At 38.4% G+C, this 20255-nt stretch overlaps 1 protein-coding gene across 1 annotated transcript; it reads left to right on the forward strand.

Annotated features, from left to right (window-relative positions):
• Positions 1-134: 134 nt before the first annotated feature.
• On the forward strand, positions 135-12645 carry LOC119728254 (pleiotropic regulator 1-like). Its single transcript, XM_038200408.1, has 12 exons — positions 135-280; positions 2153-2259; positions 2564-2697; positions 3381-3437; positions 3785-3881; positions 4640-4727; positions 5696-5908; positions 7554-7886; positions 8478-8596; positions 10161-10300; positions 11173-11366; positions 11793-12645. The coding sequence occupies exons 1-12, from the start codon at positions 275-277 to the stop codon at positions 11850-11852; spliced, it is 1548 nt and encodes a 515-aa protein (XP_038056336.1). The 5' UTR covers positions 135-274; the 3' UTR covers positions 11853-12645.
• Positions 12646-20255: the final 7610 nt, after the last annotated feature.

Here is a 20255-nt window from a genome sequence, read left to right on the forward strand (position 1 = left end):
AATATATAAATTAATTTTATAGTTTTAATTAAATATGAGGAAGATGAATGTATTTTATATTCTTTCTTTGTCTTAAATTTTTATTTTTTTAAGCTCATAACATAAATGATAACAGCACGAATTCGATCGAGTTACAAAAAAAAACAAAATGGCGACTTGCACAGTGTGATTTTGTGAATGCGCGTGAAAAGATTCCGAATTGCGACTGGTTTTAGGGTCTATTTTACTTACTATAATTGATAGTCTGCACGTTTTATCTAGAGATCGAGGCGGTATGGAGGTGAGTTGTGCGTTTCTGCTTAATACCAGCACATTAATCTCCGGCTAAGATAATGAAATCTAACGTTAACTCGTCTACGCGTCTGCTCGTATCGCACACATGACGTGAATGATAAATCATACATACGAATTGGAAGTCAACTCGCACCTGTATCAAATCGTACACACAATATAATGAAGTCTGTACTACTGTTACTGATAAACTGTTTTACTAGGCTTATCCGTGTTTATTCTCAAGTGTCTTGTATTGGATTTTGGGAAGGTTATGGTTAAAGAATAAAAACACGATTTTGACTCAATTTGAGCCTGAGTCTGAGATTTATGAGAATAAATATTCCAAATTCTGTAAAAATGGTAGCCTTTAATGTAGGCCTAGGCCCTAAAATTCTTGGAAATTTTCCCAACACTCCCTGCCGGCCATAGTAATTAGTACTCCTAGAACTATTGGGCTCCACGTAGTGGAGCCTCATAGAGTCAGAACCCCGCAAAATTGTTGTCAGCACAAAACACTAATTAAGTACAAAAACATCCATCCCAACCAAGCTTTTTCCCACAGAACCGCTGCACAGTTTGCCCCTAAACTCCGTACAATACCTCATGACATACTCACGTTATGTGCACCCAACAAACATCGGTGGATTCTGTCTGTTTTTAGGCCAAAAAAAATATGCCCTTTCCACACTGAGCCAACGTGACACTTGAAACGTGCACGCGCGCAGAATGATCGCAGTCATTTTCGGTTCGATCGCTCGGAGCGCGCCGTGGGGGGTACGTACTTGCACTTGTACGCATGCGCATACTATCGTTCCGCTCCTACACCATGCCATACCCCCCGCGGCGCGCTCCGAGCGATCGAACCGATGACTGCGATCATTCTGCGCGCGTGCACGTTTCAAGTGTCACGTTGGCTCAGTGTGGAAAGGGCATATTTTTCATCATTTTGGCCTTAAAACAGACAGAATCCACCGATGTTTGTTGGGTGCACATAACGTGAGTATGTCATGAGGTATTGTACGGAGTTTAGGGGCAAACTGTGCAGCGGTTCTGTGGGAAAAAGCTTGGTTGGGATGGACGTTTTTGTACTTAATTAGTGTTTTGTGCTGACAACAATTTTGCGGGGTTCTGACTCTATGAGGCTCCACTACGTGGAGCCTCATAGTTCTAGGAGTAAGTAATTAGTATTTGGTAAGGAAAGAATGTAGTATCCTGATGCCACATCTTTGGTTGTGTACAAAGTCTATGTAGTGTTGAGTGCATTTTCAAAGTATTTTCTACATGTTTTAACAAAATTGAAAATATTTTTCAGTCCCAGCAGATGATTAATGTCTTTTCAACATTTTTGCAATGACTGACCTTCATTGAGATATTAAATAATATGATGAAAGAAATGGCGTCAGGATGCAACATTCTTTCCTTTAGTAATTAGGCCAGTATAGACTTTATACACCAAAGCCAAATGATATCACAGTCTTTCAAAAGTAAGTGACGCTGAAATTTATCTGAGCAGTTCACACCAACATTTGTTACTGCTACATGTATTATGCTATGATTTTTATTTTTACATTTTGACCCTTTTTACTATTCCAGTTTAGTTTTAAAATTTGGGACTCTCAATACTGTTTGTGAGATTCCAGTTTTTTCCCCCACAGACTAGTGTAATATGGGAAATGTGTTTCAAGCTTCTCATATGATTACATTTCTGATGCTGTAGAAAACGCTTTTTTATGAGACGTAGAAAAATGTTCTCATACCAGCCTAACAATTATTGACGTAAACATTCTAGTATTACTGTTTTTTATCGTCTACCATACCAGTTTATGTCAATTGCAAGTTTTAGAATTAGTCTTTTATTCTACCAACTTTTTTTCCTCAGGAAGTAACAAAGCATTCTGTCCACACACTGGTGTTCAGATCATTAAAGAGGTCCCATGATATTTTCATCTCAGACAACATTCAGCCGCCACCTGTTGATGAGAAAAGGTCAGTTGATGGCTATGATACATGAGCTGTGTATCTTTAATAAATCATGCCTTGGTTTTTTTTTTTTGGGGGGGGTTGGGTTTTTTTGTTGGGTTGTTTGTTTTGTTTCTTTGTTTAGTTTCTTTGTTTATTTTGGTAACACTATTGGGATGTTTATTCTTAGCATTGGATGTATCTTACATTTTACAAATTTCTTTTGGATACTAGTGATTAAGAATTCATTATATCAAAATTTGATTGCTAGACTAACTTTTAAAACAAATTGTTATTATTAAAATACTTTTTTGTTTGTTATTGGTGACAGTGAAAGAATAAAGATTGCTTGCAAAATCCAAGATGAGTATGGAATGGTACAGCACCTCCCACCGCCGAGAGAAAGCAAGCCACCTCCCTTACAACAGAATAATGTCAGTCTGATGCCACAGGAAGCAAACCGAGGTACTAACTACTTTCGTATCTATCCGCTGTGTTTCCACAGAGAGGGATACATTTTAATAATTTAGGTCAAATAAGTTGGTGCATACCATACAGGATTCTTACAAGAACAAACTCAGGAACTTTATTTCTTATTAACCCTAACCGCCCTGAATCCTCCAAAATCCTTTTTGCAAATTGGAGGAATTTGCAGGATTGAGGTTACATGGCCAAAGTGCGTTGCTGATTTCGGAGTACGCACTGTGTCAAGGTCTTGGGCCGGACCTTGTGTTGTTTATGCTCAGCCGTGCATAAATTTAGTCCTTGATTATACTTGAAATCCTCCGCACTGCTCTAGGATGTCACTGCCTCTGCCTCAGCCTATTGACAGTCATAGCCGGAGGATTTTGCAGGATTCAGGCAGTGGTCACCCCTCCATGGACCACATTCAAGAAACAACGGAGGAATTTGCAGGATTGAGGCTATATGCTATTTTTCCATGAGGCCAATTGAGGATTTTGCAGGATTGAGGCTGCATCCTAGCAAAAAGGCCTAGGGAGTTAGGGTTAATGTGTTCATGATTTGTTCTCTGTCATATTCTCTGTGTACTTTGATGTTTGTTTTCTGAAGTGGCAGAAGCCTTTGTATTATATAAGTGGTTTATTTAGTTTGACCAGAGAAGTTATATTTCTTTGTTTTTTGGGTAGATTTCGGTGACATGCAGACACAAGTAACAACAGGTTTCCAGTATCCAAACGCACCTGGTAAGTTAAGTGATCAACTTTACCATTACTATCAGTTTATGCACTCTTTGTAAGCGGAGTATCATTGTCTCTCGACTTTAGATTGCGACCTAAATAGGTTTTAAATCCAATTCCCTTGGCATTTTTGTGAGGAGATTCTTGAATCAATCAAAAGCCAACAATGTTGGGTATTAACAAATAGTAATTTCTTAGCAAATTGGGAATCTTGATAGTCATAACTAGCATTTTGTCTGCAGCCAAAGCTTTTCTCCATTGTTCCAATATTGTAAAAATCAAATCCTTAACCACAAAATTGTCTTGTTCATACACATCCTTAATTTGTGCTATTGCTTTTTTTTTCATGACAGGGGTACCGCTGTCTGCTGAGACAGCAGCTCAACCATCTCCACTTAGCCAGAGGGCAGTCCAGGGTGTACTAGCTGGTCTCCCACCATCACAGTCATGGTCAGTCAACTTAAACCGTCTACAAACCCATACTTGATGCTTTGTGTTCATCTACATCTACATCAAAGTCTGTGCAGTATCTAGATGGTCGTTCAATATAGCTATTTACTGTAATGGTTGTGTCAAATTGTTCAAGGAAGAAAAGGATAGTAGTTAAGAATAGATGTATTATATTTAGAAAGTGCATAGACCATGTCACCTGTGACGTTACACAGACAGGCAACCGATAGGCAACCTAAACATTTAAGCGTCTTTTGCATGTTATTTTGACCATATTGAACAACCCATTGTTAGGCTTCCAACCCAGGATGCTATGCGCCGGCCTCAAGAGGCGGGGTCCGTTCGCTCAATCTGCACTCAGTTGTGATCACCGTTCATCAAACTATACCCTTGACCATGGCGCGCACCAAGCAGACTGCAAGAAAGAGCACCGGGGGGGGGGGGGGGGGGGGGGGGGGGGGGGGAAGCCTCCAGGAAGCAGTTGGCCACCACTTTTACACCAATCACAGAGATATTCATGCAGCGTAGAAGAGAACCGTTTGCTGGAAGTTGGCATCACATGACCACAACATCTAATTTGCAAACAATTGTAACATGGTCTATACTTTTGGATTTTGCATCGATGAAAATCGGACAAATTTCAACAGACGGAAACAGATCAAGTAACAAGTTGGTCCAAAACTTGGCTTGGTGTTCGTATTCAGATTATATTTTGAAATATTTGTGTTATTATTTATGTGAGTTCTTTTTCTTGTTAGGCTCGACAGTGAAAAGACAGCAGCCAGCGTGGAGGATATCCACAGGCATGCTGGGATACCGGAGAGGACTGGGCCCCTAGGGTCAAAGGTAATTCTGAAGGAAATTGGAAATTGATTTATACTTTCTCCACGTTTTCCTTCTTCTAACCTGCACTGTTGGTGCAATATTGTTTATGTTTCTTTAGAGTAAATCACTTGAGTATTTGTCTTTAACCCCTCAAAGACGGAGAGCGGCTAATCCTCACCGGAATGCAGTTGCCAGCTGTGGTATGCCGTGGCACACGGCTAGTGGGTAGTTCCACAGCTGCTGCTTTTGTGCAGTCCCGCTACCACACAAAGGCTGTGCAGTCATGCGGGTCACTTGCTCCATGTATGGAGACATGTCCCCATTACGCCCCATCCTTAAGGGGTTAAATATCCAAGTAGTGGGTCGTATCAGAATCAATTGGCTACTAATAACACGCGCACCTATGGAAGCCACTGGCTAGTGGCTTCAGCCACATTCCATAGACGAGTGTGATATTTCTAGCCGTAGCCAATGTGATTCGGACTCAGCCTTACTTGTGCTACATTTTGATGTATGCAGAATGGTGGACTATACAGATATACCCTGTCTGATCCCTAAACACTGACAATTTTGGCATATTTGCCCTAAAAACAAGAAAGTCTTGAACTTGTATATTGTTGCATAGGTTTCTGTTTGAAGGTTTCTGTTTATGATGTCTGTGACACATTACTTTAATTTGTAAAAATTGAACAAAGAAATTGACTGGAGCGGGGTTTGAACCTGCGACCTCCAGATTGCCATTCCGGCGGTCTACCCACTGAGCTATCCAGTCCTGTGTTGGCAGTTCCCTAGTTGATCACTGTCTTTGTTCAAGGGGTGCTAGTCAGGAGCCATAAACCTGTATATGCAGTGTAGCCAGGGATCACGCCCAAGGTCACGATGCTAGCAACATTAGCAACGTTGCTGCAAAGTACTTTTTACTTTGGCTAAGTGGGAAGAAAGTAATACTTGCAAAGGGTTCAGTTGTTCTGTTGTCTTGTTCCCCACAGGCACTTGTTGCAATCCCTAGTGGGGGCAAACAGTCTGGTGCCATTGTACCCAGGAAAGCACCGACGATGCCCAAGCCGCAGTGGAGACCTCCATGGAAGCTGTACCGTGTCATCAGCGGCCATATCGGATGGGTCAGGAGCATTGCTGTGGAGCCCGGTAATCAGTGGTTTGTGACAGGGTCCAACGACAGAGTCATCAAGATATGGGATTTGGTAAGTGGAACCTGAAGACCAATGACAGAGTCATCAAGATATGGGATTTGGTAAGTGGAACCTGAAGACCAATGACAGAGTCATCAAGATATGGGATTTGGTAAGTGGAACCTGAAGACCAATGACAGAGTCATCAAGATATGGGATTTGGTAAGTGGAACCTGAAGACCAATGACAGAGTCATCAAGATATGGGATTTGGTAAGTGGAACCTGAAGACCAATGACAGAGTCATCAAGATATGGGATTTGGTAAGTGGAACCTGAAGACCAATGACAGAGTCATCAAGATATGGGATTTGGTAAGTGGAAACTGAAGACCAATGACAGAGTCATCAAGATATGGGATTTGGTAAGTGGAAACTGAAGACCAATGACAGAGTCATCAAGATATGGGATTTGGTAAGTGGAACCTGAAGACCAATGACAGAGTCATCAAGATATGGGATTTGGTAAGTGGAACCTGAAGACCAATGACAGAGTCATCAAGATATGGGATTTGTAAGTGGAACCTGAAGACCAATGACAGAGTCATCAAGATATGGGATTTGGTAAGTGGAACCTGAAGACGGTCAGAGCATACTGACCGGAACGTCAAGTTTATACCTCTGGTTCTTTTCAGAACCATTCTCTTAGTTGAGAAATTATTCCCACATGGTGTTTCCGCAAACCTTTCATTATTTAGTATCTCCACCATGCAAAGCCTCAAATCTTACTTAAGTGGAACCCATCCCCGCAAGAGCTGCTGATGGTATTGGTTCTTTCCTTTAGAGGTGGGGTAGGGTCAAGTGAAACGTCGAGCTTTTTCATAGCAGAGTCTCAGTTCTGCAGTAAGTTATTTTTTTGGGTCAGCAGTGCATTTCCATAGTGGTTTTTCAACTTTTTTTTTACAGAATTGTAATTTCTTTGTGTTTTTCCCCATTGATAGGAAAAATGTGTTCTGCTTCTAGTATATTGCACAAATCAGGTTTCAAGAATCTAATGACATTAAACACAACTAGAAAAACAAATTTGTCATGGTGTATAACATTCCTGATGTCAGTTGATTGTGGAGCTTTTACAAAAAAATGGTACAACTTTGAAAGACTTGGTTTGAGAAAATTGCCCTGTGAAAGTTATCGCTGTCTCATGACAATTGAACAGCTGACATTGGATTCAGTAACATTTGCATAAAACATTCCGTCGTGTGCCTGGCAGAAGGGCATATGTGCATATTCCCTTATGCAATAGCGCGTAATGACCAAAATGTTCCCAGCAAAAGGGCATGTGCAGCAAACTGCCTCTATTTTAATGAGTATTAAACATTTTTGTCAGAAATTACTGCCAGTTGTTCCAAAACTTATGATTCATACGAGTGATAAATTTTGAATTCGTACGATTTATATTATGTGTGGGGGAACCTTGGTTTCCTAATACACGCGGGGGAACAATGGAACCTTTCGATGCAATTTTCTTGAAAATGATTTTCGCGTCAGAACGCTCATATGCCCTTCTGCCGGGCACCCGACGATTCAGTCTCGGAGTCATTTTTTAATATTTTCAGGAAATTTTTGCATTCACAACAAACTTGTGTTTGACAGTCTCAGTGCTGAGTTTGATTCATAGCAGCCAGACTCACAGCATCTGTTTGTTGTTTCCCCACTCCAGGCAAGTGGCAAGCTGAAGCTGTCCCTGACAGGTCACATCAGTGCCGTACGTGGCCTGGCAGTCAGCAAACGCCAACCCTACTTATTCTCCTGCTCTGAAGACAAACAGGTCAAATGCTGGGACTTGGAACAGAATAAGGTCATCAGGCACTACCACGGCCATCTGAGCGCAGTCTATGCCCTAGACCTTCATCCAACCATTGACATCCTAGCCACCTGTGGCCGGGACTCCACAGTGCGTATCTGGGACATGAGAACTAAAGCCTGTATCCACACGCTGGCCGGTCACACCAACACGGTCGCTACGGTCAAATGCCAAGCTGCAGAACCACAGGTTTGCATGAATAATCAGGGGTGTGAAATCTCAGCTTTATAGCTGATTTCAGCTTTTTTTGTTTTGGATTTCAGCTTTTTCCCTCACTTGCTGTGTACAAAAGTATAGGAGATTTCCAAAGTTCAGCTTTTTTACACCTATTTCAGCTGTTTTCAGCTAATTTTATCAGTGGTCACTCGCACCCCTGATAATATTTATACTCTCACTTTCTGAAATATTGTCAAAATTATATTTCCATTTCGAAAATGGGTGATGGAAGTTTACATTTTCTAGCAATTACAAATTAATTTGGTGTGATTTATTTTCTTGGATTTTCTGAGTGATTTTTTTTTTTTCAGCTGTATGTTTCTGTTTTTGGTGAATTTTCGGTGTTTTTTTTTCCAGTTTCAAAGCTCTTTAGAAGCAATTTTTCCTTTTTGTGGCAAATGTACATGTTTAATATTTATTTCTTAGTAGTCAGTACGTTGCAATGAAGAGTCAATTCATTAAAGAGAACAAACACAAATTGCAGGAATTATATTTGAAAATCTTTCCTCCATTTTATTGCCATTGCTCTTAATATCTTTATATTTTTGGGGGTTTGTTTTTCAGGTTGTTAGTGGCAGCCATGATTCCACAGTTCGTCTATGGGATCTCGCAGCAGGCAAGAGTCGTGCGACGCTGACCAATCACAAGAAGAGTGTGCGAGCCCTGGTCATCCATCCAAAACTGTGAGTGTCACATTGGATTTTTTTAATTGCGATTTTCATCGTTACTTCAGAAGAAGTTTAATCAAGAGTGATGGTCAATCCTAGTTTGCCTAAGGCCAAAAAAAAAAAAGTTGGTCTCTGGTCAGCGCGCGCGTCGATTTTAATCATGCGCGTCGATCTTTTTTTTTCTCCAAAATGTTCCGCGGTAGCTTCAACAGCGCCCTCTATTTCCGCACCTCAATTTTTTTTACCAAAGAGCACCAAGGAATGGGAAATTGCACCAAGGCAAATGATCGAAAGCACCAAGGCAAATTATGGAGGACACCAATGTACATGAGGACACCAAAAAAGCAAAATAGTACCCACCTTGTCTGTACAATCCAAGCTTGGAAAAAAAAAAAAAAAGCCGCGTGGCTGCGTCAATTCCGGAACTTTGGTCTGACCAGAGACCGAATATTTTTGTTTTTGGCCCACGGGCGATTCCAGCATTATGTGAAAGAGAGTTTTTAAATAAACCTGAAAATGTATTTTCAAATCTTATACATCCATCATCTTGTAATGGTCAAGGAGATGACAGACTGGGAGTTTTCGAGTATTTCTCAGAGTCATAAGTTACTTATCATTGTTAATTGGCTTTGTCACGGACATTGCACTGTCCTTCATAACACTAGAATTGCCCCTGGCAATCTTGTCAATGAAGGTCAGACTATTTCAGGCTAGTCTGCTGAGTTACGTTGCACCTCTGGTTTGCATCAGTCAAACCTGTCACAATGTACAGCAGGGAGCAAGAACCTTGAGGTTTTGACTCGAGATTGTTCATACTTTCAGTGTGAAGAAACAAGCTGAGGTTTACCAACAATTTATGATCGGTCATATACTTGTTTGGTGGAGTGTCATTGCCGAGCAGTTAAGGGCACCCGGACTCAAGCTCCATGGTGTTTCTGATCAGAGTGTGGGTTTAAGTCCCGGTCTTGACACTTGTGTCCTTAAGCAAGACACTTAACCATTATTGCTTCCGCCTTCGGATGGGACGTAAAGCCGTAGGTCCCGTGTGTTGTGTAATGCACGTAAAGAACCCAGTAACTCTTATCGCTTAGGGAAGGGGTTTGCCCCGGTGTTTCTGGCAGTGGCTGCTTAATGCGCTGCAGCACCTTGTAAACCCTTATTAGGTGCTGCATAAAATGGGTCTCACGTTTCAAAAACTTCAGTTAGCTATCTTTAAATAATTAATTGGCGCCTTGAGTACCTAATTGTTGATAGATACGTGCACTGTATAAGACTCCGGTATTATTATTTTTGTTGTTAGTATTACACCCTTGAGATAACAGAAATCCTGAGGGGTTGGGGAAAGTAGCCTGTCCAGTTCGCTCTTTTCACACTTCCGCCATGGGCATACAGAGCCTCGATCTGGCAACTTTACACGATAAATATAGCCGGTTCAGTGATTCCCGTGTCGGGGTTCAGATCACTGAACCGGCTATTTTTATTGTGTAAAGTTGCCAGATCGAGGCTCTGCATGCCCAATGGCGGAGTGTGAAAAGAGTGAATTGTTCACTTGACAGATTGTTGTGTCTCTTTTTATCAGGCACATGATGGCCTCAGCCTCTCCAGACAACATAAAGCAGTGGAAGTTCCCTGATGGTAACTTCACACAGAACCTGGGCGGCCACAATGCCATCATCAACTGCCTGGCCGTCAATTCAGATGGTGTACTGGTATCTGGAGGTAAGTGCCCCAAAGTAACAAAACAATCATGGCAAATGGTTAGCTTTAACACTGAAAAAAAAACACCAATTGGCATGCTTTATCAATGTTGTTTTGTTAGTTGCATTTTAAATGGGGTTTGCATATTCTCCATTTAACTATTCAAACTTTGTCCTTGCAAACCGTTAATAAAAAATACTTATTCCGATTGTAGACAGTTGGGTACAAGTCAAATGACGTTTCAATTGAAACTGAGATTCTTAAACACCAACTTGAAAATCGCTCTGTTCAGTGTTATAAATAGATAGTTAGATTCAAACCCAACAAGGGAGTTAAGTCAAAACCCCTAAGGATTTCTTTTTTAGGTGCTATATTTACCCTAACCTTCCAGATTCTTCAAAATCAACCCGGAGAGTTGAACGACATTCTTAGATTTAGGAAGGAAAAGTCCAGACATTGTTAGATTTAGGAAGGAAAAGTCCAGACATTGTTAGATTTAGGAAGGAAAAGTCCAGACATTGTTACATTTGGGGAGAATGCAAACTTTAACAAGTGTTTATTTGAGTTTGAACATCGAGGTACCCTATAAAACCCTATAAAACCCCATAAACCTCATATATGCATAAACCCCCATAAATCCCATAAACCCCCATCAAAACCCATCAAACCCCCATAAAATCCCATAAAACCCTACAAAACCTTGAGGCAATCCTCAGTTTACCACCTGTTTAATTTCGCATTCTCCCCTTATATTGGGCTGATACCTCTTTAAAGTTGAGAACAGTGAATGTGCCACTGGTTTCCAACAAGATGGTTGATTTTGGAGGATTCGGGAAGAAGCAGAAATGTTACGTGAGGTTGGGTTAATGATGCTTGCATTTTTTTTTAAAAAGGTGACAATGGTTCGCTTCATTTCTGGGACTGGCGGACTGGCTACAATTTCCAGCGCACCCAGGCCCCCATCCAGCCCGGCTCCATAGACAGCGAGGCGGGCATCTTTGCCTGTCTGTTTGACAACAGCCAGAGTCGGCTCATCACTGCCGAGGCGGACAAAACCATCAAGATATACAAGGAAGATGAGGACGCCGTAAGAATAATTGGAATTTTTGAAATTTCTTGTCTTTTTTATCCAGGTTTGGTATATATGGAGTATAACTTTTGAGCGAGCGTCATGGCCTTGCGGATGCTCTGGAGTTTCAGGGGCAGCAAAATGTGGGTTTCAGCCCGGGTCTTGATAACGTGTGTCCTTAGGCAAGGCACTTAACCATTATTGCTTCATCCTTTGGATGGGACGTAAAGCCATAGGTCCCGTGGTTTGTGTAATGCAGTGCATTTAAAAGAACCCAGTAACACTTGTCGCTAAGAGATTGGGTTTGCCCAGGTGTTTCCGGCCTCCTGTTAAAACTCCCCTGCGGAGCCCTTAGAAGAAGGACCAACCAAGAGTGATAACCAAAGTAAGTCTGCATCCCTGACTTAAATTTGTTATTTTCCTTGTTTTTCTTTTCTTATACAGACGGAAGAGACCCATCCCATCAACTGGAAGCCAGAAATCATGAAGAAGAAAAAGTATTAGAGAAGAGGGCACAAAAATATTGAAAAAGTAACATGGATGCAGGGGGTTCAGCAAAACTCTACTTACATGTAACCATAAACGGTATTGCAAAAAGTAAATTGCCCATGATGTCTTTTTACGGAAAAATTAGGAATGGCTTAAGTGTATCCATTTCCGAGATGTAAGGTAAAATATTTGTTGGCATTGATAGGTAAAAACATATGAAATGTGACACTTAATGAGTATGGGTATTGTCTTATTTTATGTTATGTGTTACAGGGGTTTACTTTACTTTTTCTGAAAAAAAAAATGAATGCACCTACCATGAATTTAATTCAACCTATTTTATGTTGGCAAATTTTGCTTTTGGTGAATTGATATGGTGAACCCCAGTGCAAATTGAAAGTAAGAAAAGCATTGACTTTACAACTATTTTGTGTCTGATATGTTGTTTGTCGTTTTTATGATTGCCTTTATAAGTATAATAAGTGTTAACCTTTAGCAAACCCAACATTTTTTACTCAGAAATTGGAATAACTTCCACTACATTTCGGTACAAGTTCCCCATTCGTGGGTCGCAAAAACAACTTTCAGGTCTTACACAGTGTACATTAGCATGAAAATCTTTGTTTAAATACATTGTGTCAACCCCCCAAAAAACGCCTAAGTTACTTCACTGGATATCATTTAGAATTTCTTTGTCTTTTGTGTTTGCTCCTGTGTTGTGTATTGTGTAATTTTAAACTTCTGTTCCCATTCTCTGTCGAAAATCAACTTTTTGTACAAAATAAACAAATTAAATAATGGGAAATGATTCATTTGTTTGTTCTCCTTCTGTTTAATGGTAATTTGTCTCACCACACATCAAGAGCTTTTTATCATTTTTGAAACAGAATTTATGAAACCTTTCATATTTCCTGATTCCACGAGACATCCTTTTTATTTTGTACAAGTACATTTTAATTATTCGACATTTGCAATTGCACCATAACCCTATATAAAAGTCGTAAACAAATTATGAAATCACCTTGTTCTGTCCTTAAAAAAGTTATTATTAATTTTGTATATAGGCAAAAAAATTCCCCATCTTTTAATCCTGAGCATTGTTGGTTTTTTTCTGGACTTCCACATTAAGGTTTTTCATTTAAATGCAGTGTTTTGTTTAAATCACGAGAAAAGCCTATAAAGAAGTTCAACTTCGTACCCATTCCTTCGTATCGCGCGGGAAGCGGGAATATGCATATTTTGAACGTTTCCCCGCTGCACGTGCGTCTTGGGCATGCGCGATAGCTACCTTGGCGTCCTTTCCAAAATGGCGGCGAGACGACAAGACGAGATAACCACGTTTACCGCTCCGCGTTTGTAGCGGACATTCTCCATACAAACCCAACAGAAACCTTTGTGTGCAGTACGAAGAGGATGAAAAAAACTTGAAGAGTAAGTACATGTAAGTGTATAAGTGTTTTTACGTCGGCAACCTTTCATATGTATGCAAAATTCGTCCCCGAAAATTCGTTGCGTGAGCCATTTTATTTTCACATAGAGCGATCATTGAAAGGACACGCCCCTTTGCATTTGAGCAGACATGCCAAGGTGCATATTCTGTGCCATGATGTATGTTTGTGATCAATTTGATGTTGTGGCCAATTGATGATAAAACGTAAATGCGACAGAACAGAAATACTTTCAATTTTGATTGAAGAGGGGAAGAACTCGAAGGCACTTTCAACTTCAAATTAGCCACAACATTTCTAAAAATCTGTTGGACTCCGTATTGTGAATGTGAGCCACACGGCGATACATGCTAAATTCCATGGGAAAGATTCCCATATCTGGCCATCAGTAATTTTTCCCTTAAATGACCATCCGAAAGTGATAATATGTCCTAAAAAGTCAAAATTTGCCAGGACAAATTTTGAATGTTTACTGACAGAGAAAACACTTAGAAATGTTCAGACCAGTCCCATAGGGTTTGTGCACAGGGCGACAAGTGATAGCCAGATATGGGAATCTTTCCATTCCACGAAAAGCTCTCTTCCCTGAATTTGAAATTTTCACAGGACAAATCAAATTCCCCACATCTTGACAATTGTCCCAAAAATTACACTTACCCAAAATCGAGAGGTAGGGTTTTTAATCCCCCCCCCCCGTTTCAACCAGATACGAAGTTTTCATTAATTTGGTGAATATCAATCGGAAAACAAACAGCCTACATTTCAAATTCAGGCAACTCTTCTTTTTGTGGCTTTCAAATTTAGAACATTTCAAAACCTATCTTTTCTAAACACATCTGGTTACAAACACTAGAGAAATCAAGTTGGGCATTTTTGATGTCGGTTAATTCCATCATTTCACTGAAAATATTGTCTTGAATTTTTTTGCCACAAGGTTACTTGGTCAAAGTGATTATCAGGTCTACCATACAAAATTAACTTAGCACTGCCAGTACCGGGGAAAATGTAAGCTTTTCTCAAAACAGAAAATCTAAGGAAAGATTCATTTCCCACCGTAAATGGTCGGGAACAGAAACTTGCATTCGTGTCCAGAATTATATAAACGCGCATGGCACATCCTGTTTTACACAAGACTAGTGAGGTTTCTATGTAAAATAAGCCAAAAAGGTGGGATGCATAATTTATGTCATCCACACAGTTGTATAGAAGTCACACAATGAGAGCCACATACGAGCCATTTTCTGTTTCTACCATGAATTTCTCTTGACACAGTGTACATGTATTCCATCATTTATTTTAATTTGAAGCACTTTGCAATGTTCAACCATTACATATACTTGTTCCTAACGTGTAACAAAAAAAAGCTTCTTAAATCCTCTTGAATAGCCTTCAAAGTTTGAATAAAATGTTTGTATTGTTGACGAGAAGAAAACATGACCTATCTCATTTTTATTTGTTAATCAGTTTCATTTGTGTTTTCTGTTTGTTCCAGGCAAGGAATCAGAGCAGGTGGTATTTCTTCTAGAAAGTACTTTGCCTTCAAATCATTAACGTGAGTCTAGAAACAATTTGCTGTACATAGTTATGCCAAATGCTATCGGATGAGAAATCTTTTCAAAATGCACTCTTTCTAAAAAATAACTCAGTGCAAATTTGAATACATTTAATGTGAACATACACATTTGGCCCGCGCTTAATTTAAAGAAAAATAAATTCGTGTCAGGGGGGAAAATTATTTGATTTGTTGTCAGATGTACTTTTACATTATACCAAAATTTTGGCCAAAATTGAAAAAAAATGCAAGGGGTAAACCTTACATTTTTATTCAAATTTGGACAAACTATTGACTTTTTTTGGGCCAAAATTGGCCAAAAATTGAATTTTCTCAAACTAACGCAGTAATTCATCTGGATGCAAGAGGAACATCAATCAATACTCTAACACGCACAATTTTGAAGATTAGGGAGCAAATCATCCATTTTTGGAGAAAAAGAAATTATTTTTTTTGGAGTGGTTTTACCTTAAATCTTCGACGAAATTAGCACATCAGTCCTCGAATCAAGTTGGAATGTCTTCTAGGGCCCTTTAGGCATCTTTCTAGCAACTTTCAAGCATTTTCATTTTTTGGCCAAAATTGAAAAAAAAATGCAAGGGGTTAACCTTACATTTTTAGTCAAAATTGGCCAAAAATTGACTTTTCTCAAATAAAGGCAGAAATTCATCTGAATGCAAGAGGAATATCAATCAATACTCTATCACGCACAACTTTGAAGATTAGGGCAAAAATCATCCATTTTTGGAGAAAAAGACATTATTTGTTTGGAGTGATTTTACCTTAAATCTTCGACGAAATTTCCCTTTTAAATAGCACATCTGTCCCAAAATCAAGTTTGAATGTCTTGTAGGGCCCTTTAGGCATCTTTTAAGCAACTTTCAAGCATTTTCATTTTTGGCCAAAATTGAAAAAATGCAAGGGGTTAACCTTACATTTGTAGTCAATATTGGCCAAAAATTGACTTTTCCCTAATCAAGGCAGCAATTCATCTGGGTGCAAGAGGAACATCAATCAATACTCGAACACGCACAATTTTGAAGATTTGGGCAAAAATAATCCATTTTGGGAGAAAAAGAAATTAATTTTTGAAGTGATTTTACCTTAAATCTTGGACGAAATTTCGCTTTCAAATAGCACATCTGTCCCAAAATCAAGTTGGAATGTTATCTAGGGCCCTTTCAGCATCATTTTAGCATCTTTCAAGCATTTTCATTTTTTGGCCAAAATTGAAAAAAATGCAAGGGGTTAACCTTACATTTTTAGTCAAAATAAGCCAAAATTTGACTTTTCTCCAAACAAGGCTGAAATTCATCTAGGTGCAATAGGGACATCAATCAATATTCTAACACGCACAATTTTGAAGATTAGGGCAAAATCATCCATTTTTGGAGAAAAAGAAATTAATTTTTTGAGTGATTTTACCTTAAATCTTCGACAAAATTTCGCTTCCAAATAGCACATCTGTCCTAAAATCAAGTTGGAATGTTATCTAGGGCCCTTTAAGCATCATTTTAGCATCTTTCAAGCATTTTCATTTTTTGGCCAAAATTGAAAAAAATGCAAGGGGTTAACCTTACATTTTTAGTCAAAATTGGCCCAAAAATTGACTTTTCTCAAATCAAGGCAGAAATTCATCTGAATGCAAGAGGAACATCAATCAATACTCGAACACGCACAATTTTGAAGATTTGGGCAAAAATCATCCATTTTGGGAGAAAAAGAAATTATTTTTTTTGGAGTGGTTTTACCTTAAATCTTCGACGAAATTAGCACATCAGTCCTCGAATCAAGTTGGAATGTCTTCTAGGGCCCTTTAGGCATCTTTCTAGCAAATTTCAAGCATTTTCATTTTCTGGCCAAAATTGGAAAAAAACGCAAGGGGTTAACCTTACATTTTTAGTCAAAATTGGCCAAAAATTGACTTTTCTCCAAACAAGGCAGCAATTCATCTGAATGCAAGAGGAACATCAATCAATACTCGAACACGCACAATTTTGAAGATTTGGGCAAAAATCATCCATTTTGGGAGAAAAAGAAATTATTTTTTTTGGAGTGGTTTTACCTTAAATCTTCGACGAAATTAGCACATCAGTCCTCGAATCAAGTTGGAATGTCTTCTAGGGCCCTTTAGGCATCTTTCTAGCAACTTTCAAGCATTTTCATTTTATGGCCAAAATTGAAAAAAAAATGCAAGGGGTTAACCTTACATTTTTAGTCAAAATTGGCCAAAAATTGACTTTTCTCAAATAAAGGCAGAAATTCATCTGAATGCAAGAGGAATATCAATCAATACTCTATCACGCACAACTTTGAAGATTAGGGCAAAAATCATCCATTTTTGGAGAAAAAGACATTATTTGTTTGGAGTGATTTTACCTTAAATCTTCGACGAAATTTCCCTTTTAAATAGCACATCTGTCCCAAAATCAAGTTTGAATGTCTTGTAGGGCCCTTTAGGCATCTTTTAAGCAACTTTCAAGCATTTTCATTTTTGGCCAAAATTGAAAAAATGCAAGGGGTTAACCTTACATTTGTAGTCAATATTGGCCAAAAATTGTCTTTCCCCTAATCAAGGCAGCAATTCATCTGGGTGCAAGAGGAACATCAATCAATACTCGAACACGCACAATTTTGAAGATTTGGGCAAAAATAATCCATTTTGGGAGAAAAAGAAATTAATTTTTGAAGTGATTTTACCTTAAATCTTGGACGAAATTTCGCTTTCAAATAGCACATCTGTCCCAAAATCAAGTTGGAATGTTATCTAGGGCCCTTTCAGCATCATTTTAGCATCTTTCAAGCATTTTCATTTTTTGGCCAAAATTGAAAAAAATGCAAGGGGTTAACCTTACATTTTTAGTCAAAATAAGCCAAAATTTGACTTTTCTCCAAACAAGGCTGAAATTCATCTAGGTGCAATAGGGACATCAATCAATATTCTAACACGCACAATTTTGAAGATTAGGGCAAAATCATCCATTTTTGGAGAAAAAGAAATTAATTTTTTGAGTGATTTTACCTTAAATCTTCGACGAAATTTCGCTTCCAAATAGCACATCTGTCCTAAAATCAAGTTGGAATGTTATCTAGGGCCCTTTAAGCATCATTTTAGCATCTTTCAAGCATTTTCATTTTTTGGCCAAAATTGAAAAAAATGCAAGGGGTTAACCTTACATTTTTAGTCAAAATTGGCCCAAAAATTTACTTTTCTCAAATCAAGGCAGAAATTCATCTGAATGCAAGAGGAACATCAATCAATACTCGAAAACGCACAATTTTGAAGATTTGGGCAAAAATCATCCATTTTGGGAGAAAAAGAAATTAATTTTTTTGATTGATTTTACCTTAAATCTTCGACGAATTTTCCCTTTCAAATAGCACATCTGTCCTAAAATCAAGTTGGAATGTCTTCTAGGGCCCTTTAGGCATCTTTCTAGCAAATTTCAAGCATTTTCATTTTCTGGCCAAAATTGGAAAAAAACGCAAGGGGTTAACCTTACATTTTTAGTCAAAATTGGCCAAAAATTGACTTTTCTCCAAACAAGGCAGCAATTCATCTGAATGCAAGAGGAACATCAATCAATACTCGAACACGCACAATTTTGAAGATTTGGGCAAAAATCATCCATTTTGGGAGAAAAAGAAATTATTTTTTTTGGAGTGGTTTTACCTTAAATCTTCGACGAAATTAGCACATCAGTCCTCGAATCAAGTTGGAATGTCTTCTAGGGCCCTTTAGGCATCTTTCTAGCAACTTTCAAGCATTTTCATTTTATGGCCAAAATTGAAAAAAAAATGCAAGGGGTTAACCTTACATTTTTAGTCAAAATTGGCCAAAAATTGACTTTTCTCAAATAAAGGCAGAAATTCATCTGAATGCAAGAGGAATATCAATCAATACTCTATCACGCACAACTTTGAAGATTAGGGCAAAAATCATCCATTTTTGGAGAAAAAGACATTATTTGTTTGGAGTGATTTTACCTTAAATCTTCGACGAAATTTCCCTTTTAAATAGCACATCTGTCCCAAAATCAAGTTTGAATGTCTTGTAGGGCCCTTTAGGCATCTTTTAAGCAACTTTCAAGCATTTTCATTTTTGGCCAAAATTGAAAAAATGCAAGGGGTTAACCTTACATTTGTAGTCAATATTGGCCAAAAATTGTCTTTCCCCTAATCAAGGCAGCAATTCATGTGGGTGCAAGAGGAACATCAATCAATACTCGAACACGCACAATTTTGAAGATTTGGGCAAAAATAATCCATTTTGGGAGAAAAAGAAATTAATTTTTGAAGTGATTTTACCTTAAATCTTGGACGAAATTTCGCTTTCAAATAGCACATCTGTCCCAAAATCAAGTTGGAATGTTATCTAGGGCCCTTTCAGCATCATTTTAGCATCTTTCAAGCATTTTCATTTTTTGGCCAAAATTGAAAAAAATGCAAGGGGTTAACCTTACATTTTTAGTCAAAATAAGCCAAAATTTGACTTTTCTCCAAACAAGGCTGAAATTCATCTAGGTGCAATAGGGACATCAATCAATATTCTAACACGCACAATTTTGAAGATTAGGGCAAAATCATCCATTTTTGGAGAAAAAGAAATTAATTTTTTGAGTGATTTTACCTTAAATCTTCGACGAAATTTCGCTTCCAAATAGCACATCTGTCCTAAAATCAAGTTGGAATGTTATCTAGGGCCCTTTAAGCATCATTTTAGCATCTTTCAAGCATTTTCATTTTTTGGCCAAAATTGAAAAAAATGCAAGGGGTTAACCTTACATTTTTAGTCAAAATTGGCCCAAAAATTGACTTTTCTCAAATCAAGGCAGAAATTCATCTGAATGCAAGAGGAACATCAATCAATACTCGAAAACGCACAATTTTGAAGATTTGGGCAAAAATCATCCATTTTGGGAGAAAAAGAAATTAATTTTTTTGAGTGATTTTACATGAAATCTTCGACGAATTTTCCCTTTCAAATAGCACATCTGTCCTAAAATCAAGTTGGAATGTCTTCTAGGGCCCTTTAGGCATCTTTCTAGCAAATTTCAAGCATTTTCATTTTCTGGCCAAAATTGGAAAAAAACGCAAGGGGTTAACCTTACATTTTTAGTCAAAATAAGCCAAAATTTGACTTTTCTCCAAACAAGGCTGAAATTCATCTAGGTGCAATAGGGACATCAATCAATATTCTAACACGCACAATTTTGAAGATTAGGGCAAAATCATCCATTTATGGAGAAAAAGAAATTAATTTTTTGAGTGATTTTACCTTAAATCTTCGACGAAATTTCGCTTCCAAATAGCACATCTGTCCTAAAATCAAGTTGGAATGTTATCTAGGGCCCTTTAAGCATAATTTTAGCATCTTTCAAGCATTTTAATTTTTTGGCCAAAATTGAAAAAAATGCA

The sequence above is a fragment of the Patiria miniata genome, unplaced genomic scaffold (assembly GCF_015706575.1).
Source record: "Patiria miniata isolate m_02_andy unplaced genomic scaffold, ASM1570657v1 HiC_scaffold_20, whole genome shotgun sequence".
Taxonomy (NCBI): Eukaryota; Metazoa; Echinodermata; class Asteroidea; order Valvatida; family Asterinidae; genus Patiria; species Patiria miniata.

Excerpts from the sequence above, each read along its gene's own strand:
- LOC119728254 (XM_038200408.1), top strand. Across the intron at positions 3,438-3,784 it reads CCAGTATCCAAACGCACCTG|GGGTACCGCTGTCTGCTGAG; the intron begins GTAAGTTAAGTG and ends TTTTCATGACAG. Across the intron at positions 11,367-11,792 it reads ACAAGGAAGATGAGGACGCC|ACGGAAGAGACCCATCCCAT; the intron begins GTAAGAATAATT and ends TTTCTTATACAG.